At 43.4% G+C, this 9,151-nt stretch overlaps 1 protein-coding gene across 1 annotated transcript in view; it reads left to right on the forward strand.

Annotated features, from left to right (window-relative positions):
- zgc:103559 (Allantoinase, mitochondrial) overlaps positions 1-8,713 on the forward strand; it is a 29,064-nt gene extending 20,351 nt beyond the window's left edge. The window contains exons 7-11 of the mRNA XM_060833949.1: positions 735-921; positions 5,053-5,191; positions 6,410-6,582; positions 6,670-6,702; positions 8,576-8,713. Coding sequence (XP_060689932.1) covers positions 735-921; positions 5,053-5,191; positions 6,410-6,582; positions 6,670-6,702; positions 8,576-8,713 — 670 coding nt within the window. The remainder of the gene's footprint in view (positions 1-734; positions 922-5,052; positions 5,192-6,409; positions 6,583-6,669; positions 6,703-8,575) is intronic.
- The last annotated feature ends 438 nt before the right edge of the window (positions 8,714-9,151 follow it).

Consider the following 9,151-nt stretch of genomic DNA (forward strand, 5'->3'; position numbering starts at 1 on the left):
TCTCCTTGAATCTGTGTGGATTTCCTCATACAATCCAAAGATGTGCAAGGTAGGTGAATTGGCTATGCTAAATTGCCCATAGTGTTCCAGATGTATTGGGTAGGGGAACGGGTCTGGGTGGGTTATCCTTAGGAGAGTTGGTACGGATTTGTTACACTGAAGGGCCTGTTTCCACATTGTAGGGATTCTAGATGCAGCCTGTCCCGCTGAGTTTTTCCAGCAATTTGTAATTTTGTTTCCAGTTGTAAATATGAGTCTAGAAAAACTCCAGCTGCATTTTATGATCTGTATTAATCCAAAATAGGTCTGCACTATGCTCCCTATGAAAGTCTCCCAAGAATGCATCAGAATCTGAGTTATCCACTGCATACAGGATGTGTGTGCACCAGCCTATGGGAACTAAATGCTAATTCATCAACTCCTCACTCGACCCAGACAAATCACCAGGTTGATGCATATGAGATGGCTCTGACTTCATCATCCCTGGGCTGTGTTTAAATTTGTGGTTGAGCACTTCCCTAAATTACTGCTGCCTCCCACCCCAATTCCCCTATGAAAGAGTTATCCCAATGCCCCCATTCTCATGAACCCCCTCGCCCAGAGCCAGTTGAAAGGTCAGCATTCATTCTCAAGTCTCCAAGAAGTCACAGTTGAAGCATATCTTTCAGCATCTGTTTGGCTTGTCAGTAAAAGAATGCCCCAGTTGGAAGCCACATTTACTTTCTCTGTTCCAGGGTTCACTGTCATATTGTCCATCTTTCCACTGCGGAAGCCCTCCCCATCATAAATGAAGCCCGTAGAGCAGGGGCTATGCTTACTGTTGAAACCACTCATCATTATCTCTCACTGGCTGCTGAAGACATACTACACGGTGCCACACACTACAAATGTTGCCCTCCAATTAGGACAAGAAGCAATCAGGTATGGATTCCTCATTTAATTCAATTATTCCAAATTTAAAGTGTTTCAAAACAAAGATGACCCAGAGTTTAAACCACAAAATCCAGGGGAGGGATTTGATTGTCAAACTCCCTGTGCCCAAAGTGGACCCTGATACCAAGATTCCCTTCTTGACCTGCATATTTTCCAAAGTTACAAATATCTGAATTGGGAATTGTGTCAGCATCCACTGTGTCTGCAAATGTCACTTTGAGAGGTTTATAAAATCATAAGGGACATGGATAGGATAAATAGACAAAGCCTTTACCCTGGGGTCGGGGAGTCCAGAACTAGAGGGCATAGGTTTAGCGAGAGGGGAAAGATATAAAAGAGACCTAAGGGGCAACTTTTTCACACAGAGGGTGGTACGTGTATGGAATGAGCTGCCAGAGGAGATGCTGGAGGCTGGTACAATTACAACATTTAAAAGGCAGCTGGATGGGCCGGGTGCTGGCAGGTGAGACTAGATTGGGTTGGGATATCTGGTCGGCATGGACGAGTTGGACCGAAGGGTCCGTTTCCGTGACGTACATCTCTATGGCTCTATGACTTTTCAGCACAACTCTTAATTGAATTCAATCAAAACTTGAGTGCCACTACCAGACGGGAGCAGTTTTTAAACACTCCAGCAAGAAGCAGCTTTTAATCTGATACATGAGCTCCACCTAAATCTAACATCCAAAAAATCTCTTAATTGCAGCCATCGCTGGGTTTCATCAGGTACCTCTCTGAACTCTCCTCCTACGTCCCTGACTAACTCCTCATGGTGTTGACATCCAGTTGCAATCAGTCTTATTCTAATCCATTTTCAAACAGTAGAAGCCACCTACCCTGTTCACCATCCCCTCCTAGATCTTATCACAACCAACTGGATGTACTCTTTCTCTGATCCAATGATTGGAAGAAGAATAATATCATTAGCCTGGGCAAGAGGAGCTGGTGGTCCATAAATAGATACAACTTATCAAGATTAGACATTGATAATAGGTTCAGACTGAGAGATTATTGGGAGGATTGCACAAATGATCTTTTCTTAGTTCAAATCTGCTAATCTGTCACCCACATCACCCCACTGTTCTGTGCTACAGTAACTGATCACCCACTGTTTTAGTTTCTGGTTCCCAAAAAAGCTGCTGCAATATAGTGTTCCCATAGTAAGGACCGCCGCACTGAAAGGGCTGATTATCTCTAATGTCCTCCCCCATCGCCTCACACACCATTGGCACACATGCCCTATTTTCCACTCTCAATCATATTCCACAACCAACCCCCTCGAAAACCAAAAAGCTAACAAAAGACAAGGTCTCTCAGTAATGGGTGAACACGTGTCCGTAATTTCCTATCAAACAGCTTTCTCACCAACTTGCAAACTTGAGCATGAGGTCATTTGGTGTGGGTGGGGGTGGCAGCTGGTGGCCTCACCTTGGTTGGAGCGACCTTGGCCACCGAATGCCCATTTCTGCAACTCCTTTGCCCAGCTAGCCATTGTTCCAGAGGATGGTGGTAGAGGGCTTGCTTTTCAGAGTGGAGGCCTGTGACCAGTGGTATGCCACAAAGTTCAGTGCCTAGCCCTCTGTTTTTCACCATTTATATAAACGATTTAGATGTGAATTATTAAGTTTGCAGATGACACCAAAATTGGAGGTGTAGTCGATAGCAACGATTACCTCAGAGTACAACAGGATCTTGATCAAATGGGCCAATGGGCCCAGGAACACTGATGAAATTTAATTTAGATGAATGTGAGGTGCTGCATTTTACATAGGCAAATCAGAGCAAAACTCATATATTTAATGGTAAAGTCCTGGGGGGTGTTGCTGAACAGAGACACTTTGGCATGCAGGTTCACAGTTCCTTGAAAGTGGTGTCACAGCTAGACAGGATAGAGAAGAAGGTATTTGGTACGCTTGCCTTTATTAGTCAGTGTGCTGAGTATAGGAGTTGAGAGGTCATGTTGCAGCTGTACAGGGGATTGATTGGGCCACTTTTGGAATATTACATGCAATTCTGGTCATCTGCCTATCAGAAAGATATTGTGAAACTTGAAAGGGTACAGAAAAGATTTACAAGGATCTTGCCGTGGTTGGAGGGTTTGAGCAATAGGGAGAGGCTGGATAGCCTGGAAACATTTTCCTGGCAGCATCAGAGGCTGCGGGGTGACCTTACAGATGTTTGTAAAATCATGAGGGGTGTGGATAGGATACAGAGCCAAGATGTAAATTTAGTGGTATCTGGAGAGAAAGTAATCCTGGAATCTCACACCAAATGAGGTGTCATAGAAACTTCAAATGAATGGACTTAAAAGGAGAAATGCACAGTAAACAGAGGAATTTCCCTATGTGCATCCCAGACTGTGAACAAAAGGGAGAAAAGACAGCATTCTCAGCAAAGGGATTTCTTCTTTCCTCACGGGAGATGTGCCGCTGGCAAGGCCAGCATTCAATGTCCATCCCAAATTCTCCTCAAGTGGCACACCGACTATTTCAGGGGGCATTTAAGAATCAACTACATTAGTGTGTGTCTACAGTCACATGTAGGTCAGACTGGGCAAGGATGCAGATATCCTTCCCAAAAGGACATCAGTAAACCAGATAGATTTTTATGACAATCAACATGATTATCATTAGACTGGTTTATAATTCCAAATTTTGATTAATTCACATTTGACTGTCATGGTGGGAGTTAAATTCATGTCCCCAGAACATTAGCCTGGGATCGAGATTACTGGTCCAGTGCCTGGTCTCACACCATCACCTCCCCTCAGTTTTATGCAAATCCCTTTCAAGAATACACATAATTTAAAAACTACTTCAACTTGGTCTATGTACTCTCGTGGAAGATGGTGTGCTAGTGAGGAGAGGAGATTGTGTGCACCGGATGGCTTAGGTAATCTTATGTACTAGCCTGGGTTCAAATATTACATGCTATGAACGTCATAGTCAAAGAACCACCCATTAGTTACCCCTGCATTGCATAAATGTTTCTCTCACTCTGAGTGCTCGAAGTCAGCTAGTCAGAAAACTCGGAGAAAGTGAGCACTGCAGATGCTGGAGATCAGAGTCAAAGAGTGTGGTGCTGGAAAAGCACAGCCGGTCAGGTAGCATCCAAGGAGAATCGATGTATTGATCATAAGCTCTTCACCAGAAAGCTAGCCATGAAAATAGGATAAAAGAATGACTCTAATGCTGCTAGTCACGGTTAAAAGGAAACCTAACAAAAGAAGTTCAACTAACCTGCCAAGTCAAGAGTCCCAATCAAGTGCTTATCTGTTAATGATCGGAGGTACTCTTCATGAGCAACCCGAAGACTGAACTCGATATCTTTTAGCTTTATCTTTTGTAGACTCATTTCTAATCTGTTATTATTCCTTATTGCATTTAGTAAATGAATTAATTTTATCACTAAGTCAAGAAAGCCTGCTTGAATTGGCTCTTTTACAAAAAAGCTTCTTTATATCTAAGAGAAAGATACTCATGAGGGAAGGAATCCTGTTTATTTAAGCTCATTGCTCCCAACTGGTGGGTGATAAAGGTTTGGTTGGTGGGGGTGGGGTGGGGGGTGTTGGTTAGTAACAAGCGAGGCGAATACAGGGGTGAGAGACTGTTCATACCACCTAACTAGGGATTCTATGATTCCTGACAGTATGGAAACAAGCCCTTCGGTCCAACATGTCCACATCAACCCTCCCAGACCCATTCCCCCACCCTACATTTACTCCTGACTAATGCACCTGAACACATCTCTGAACACTACAGGCAATTTAGCATGGCCAGTTCAACTAACCTGCACATCTTTGGACTGTGGGAAGAAACCGGAGCACCCGGAGTAAACGCGCACAGACACAGGGAGAATGTCTGTGTGGTGTTTGCACAGTCACCAGAGGCTGGAATCGAACCTGGGTCCCTGATGCTAACCACTGAGCCACCATGCCACCTCCAAATGTAAGAATTTGGGGCACGTCTAAAACCATAACAAATTGGGGAACCTTGCCTGGGAGTTGTTCATAACCCTACCTTGAGAGGTGTTGATACAATAAAGCATCAAATAGGATTATTGGTATTCATATTGTCTTTGCCCATGGTGGCATATATTGAAACACTTTGTCCCACACAGGAACAGCTGTGGTCTGCACTGAAAGCTGGAAAGATAGACATGGTGGTCTCTGATCATTCTCCGTGCACTGCAGACCTTAAACTGTTGCAGTCTGGAGACTTCCTCAAAGCATGGGGAGGAATTTCTTCTCTGCAATTTGGTGAGTCAGATCTGTTCGCTAAATTCAACTAGATAACACAGGTAACACACACACTGCTGTTTACTGACAATCAGATCGGATGGTATCAGCCTTACCTGTGGCAGAAGGTGGAGTGTTCCAATTTTACTTTAGCGTTGAACACATAATGCTTCAATGCCAAATAGTGCTGCATTGTTAAATGTTGTCTTCTGTCATCCTGCCAGTTCAATCTGATGCAAAAGGTCCCACGCTGCTATTCAAAGAAAGACTAGGGCGATCTCTCAAATGTCTTGACATTTATTTTTAAACCAATACTGCCAAAACTGGTTAACTGATCCTTTAACGTTTTGTCTGAGAGACCTTGACCTTGGGTATCTACACTTAGCAATTTAATTGTGAAGTAAGTCACTGTTTATGTATTTGCCGAGAAGAACTATGGCACATCCTGGAGACATGAAACACCCTTCATCAATAATTGTGCTTCCGAACAAATGCTTAGTGTATTGTTAACATATATACCATGTATGGTCAACAGACTTCACAGGTAACATATAATTTAATGTCAACATAAATGACCAAGTGTTGCATACACATCATCATTGCAGGTAGCTAAAGGTTATGTACTATTACCACATATTAGATTAGATTCCCTACAGTGTGGAAACAGGCCCTTTCCCACAATCATTCCACAATGACCCTCCAAAAGAATAACCCACACAGACTCAATTCCCTCTGACTGATGCACCTAACACTCTGGGCAATTTAGCATGGCCGATTCACCTGACCTGCACATCTCTGGACTGTCGGAGGAAACTGGAGCACCGGAAACCCACGTAGACAGAGGGAGAATGTGCAACCTCCACACAGACAGATGCCCGAGGCTGGAATCGAACCTGGAACCCTGGCGTAGTGAGGCAGCAGTGCTAACTGCTGGGCCACCGTGCTGCCCCGATGTTACATCTTATTGACCATCCTGCAATTCTTTAGTTAAACCACACTTAGAACCTATTTATGTGGTAACAAATAATGGAATATGACTTTATATATGTTATGTTTATTCAGGTGGCATTTCCCATTGTCGGGCTTTGACAGTAGTAATCCATTTTCCATCCTCCGGGCACACAGCAGAGAATGCACTAGCATTTAGGACTTGAACAGCAGGTGTTTCCTATTGTCCAAGTATGTAGTGAACACCAGCTGTTATCACCCAGAGTCTCTAAAATGTCACTCTTTTGAAAGGTCTTCCTCTGTTTTGGACCTCTGCTCGACAACGAGGATTCACTCTGCAGGACGTGGTGAACCTGATGTGTAAAAACACAGCCAGGTTGTGTGGGCTTGAGAACAGGAAGGGCTCTCTTGTTGTTGGTAAGGACGCAGACCTTGTGATATGGGATCCTGACAGAGAGTTTGAGGTAGGTTACTAAAATGTGATCAATTTCACCAAGAGATTGCTTCTGTGTTTGACTTTAACCTCAGTAACTGATCATCATTGTTTGCAGGTGAGAGATAGCTCAATTCATCATAAAAACAAGGTAAGAGTTCCGATTACAACTTATTAGCTTCTCTTCCTTCGAACTCCTTCAACTGTTTTGGGGTAGCATAATTGTCTGTTAGCATTAAGTCATTACCTCAGCACTCTCTCAAAACTCCTCTCCACCTGAAGAAATGTGTAATTCCATCCATAGCTAATCAGAGAACTTTTAGCGTTGGTTGCGGGGTAACAGATGACCACCTTGAAGCATTGACTTTTTGGGCGTTGGGGCGATATAAGAGTGGATAAAGCTGAGCCTTATGACTGAAATGCAGTAAATGAGACATACTGTATCAGGACTGACACCAACTTTGGATGTTGAATGTGAAAGGTCTAGAATATCAATAGCTTTGATATTGAGTGTGGAGTGGGATGTCACAATGATCTAATAGAAAAGGTAGTGATAAATCAAAACACATTATGAAATGCTAAGACAGAGGGTGCTAATGCAAAATAACAACAAGTGGATTAAGCATTCTGATACCACATACCTTGAAGGCCTGTGAATGGAAGGTAGGTTAATTCCTTCCATCCCTTACAAAGATCTTCATCAGAATGAATCAACAGGCAGGCTGCTCTGTCAGGTTTCCCATTAGGTGCTTTCACCAAAGCAGTGAAGCAATTTAGAAGCATTTATCATAGAGCCATAGAGATGTACAGAATGGCAATAGACCCTTCAGTCCAACTCTTCAATGCTGACCAGATATCCCCAACCCAATCTAGTGCCACCTGCCAGCTCCTGGTCCATATCCTTCCAAACCTTTCCTATTCATATACCCAGCCAAATGCCTTTTGGATGTTGCAATTGTACCAGCTTCCACCACTTCCTTTGGCAGCTCATTCCATAAAAGTACCACTTCTGTGAAAATGTTGCCCCTTAGCTCTCTTTTATATCTTTCCACCCTCATCCTAAACCTATGCCCTCTAATTCTGGACTCCCAGGGAAAAAAACTTTGTCTATTTATCCTATCCATGCCCTCTGTAAGGTCACCCCTCAGCCTCCGACACTCCAGGGAAAATAGCCCCAGCCTAACAGAAAAGAAGAAAAATAAAAAAAAGCTACCCTCCACACCAAAGATGAACTGTAACACAAGTAACATGAGGCATGGGTCTCCTTTGGAGAGGAAGTTGAATATTGACTAATGCCCCTAACACTTTGGGCAATTTAACATGACCAAATTTACCTGACCTGCACATCTTTAGACTGTGGGAGGAAACCCACACAGACATGAGGAGAATGTGCAAACTCCACACAGACAGTCACCAGAGGCTAGAATCGAACATGGGACCCTGCTGCTATGAGGCAGCAGTGCTAACCACTGTGCCACCCTATTGCAATTCATCTATCCTAAATCTCCAGCCAGGGGAAACATTCTCAGCCTCTACCATTTCAAGACATTTTAAGAATGTTATACATCAACTTGTCCATAATTCATAGCAGTCTGGTGGCTAGCACTGCTGCCTCACAGCGTCAGGGATCTGGGTTCAATTCCAGCCTCCGGTCGCTATCTGTATGGTGTTTGCACATTCTCCCAGTGTCTGTGTGGGTTTCCTCCGGATACTCTGGTTTCTTCCTACAATCCAAAGATATGCAGGTTAGGTGAATTGGCCATGCTAAATTGCCTATAGTATTCAGGGAAGTGTAGATTAAGTGCATCAGTCCAGGCAACTGTAGAATAATAGGGGAGGGGAATGTGTCTAGGAGGGTAACTCTTCAGAGGGTCAGTGTAGACTTGTTGGGCCAAATGGCCTGGTGGGATTCTCTTAAGATTCTACTCTATTAAGAAAATTGGAAGGTACTTCATTTACATTTCAAGACAATTATCCAAACAAATGTTTAAAAAAAAATTACTCTATTCCTGCTTTCTTTACAGTTGACCCCATATCTTGGCCAGAAACTGCAAGGAGACGTTTTTGGTACCATTGTCCGTGGAAAGATTGTATACCTCCAAGGAAAGTTCTCTGACAAACCCCTGGGAGAACACATCCTGATCAATAAAGCTCAATTATGAACTGAATCAAGATTCACTTTTATGCTCTTTCCCAAAAATGCATTAATCAGAGCCTCACTTACTTCATTTCAGCACACTTACATCCAGTATCCACAAACGTAGAAATGCCTTTGTTGGGTGGTCATGGGTGAGTGCTTGATATTTCTCTGTCTGTTATTTTCACCTGGGAATAACTGCTCCACCGCTTGAGATTCAAACATGAAAAGAAAGAGCTGGGAAAATGCTGCTTGTTCACCCAGCCTGTTCCACAGAATTAAGATGTTTACTCCATTTCAAAACACATACTTCCACGTGTACCAGGAAGCCATACTACCTCACAGAGATGGAAGATGAAAACCAATCAAAATGTGGAGAAAGGAAGAGAGTAGGAAAAAAGTCTAGAACACCATTCCAGCCCCAATTATTGTACAGGGTCACCTCTGCCACAACCACTATAAA

Source organism: Hemiscyllium ocellatum, chromosome 13, assembly GCF_020745735.1.
Source record: "Hemiscyllium ocellatum isolate sHemOce1 chromosome 13, sHemOce1.pat.X.cur, whole genome shotgun sequence".
Lineage (NCBI taxonomy): Eukaryota > Metazoa > Chordata > Chondrichthyes > Orectolobiformes > Hemiscylliidae > Hemiscyllium > Hemiscyllium ocellatum.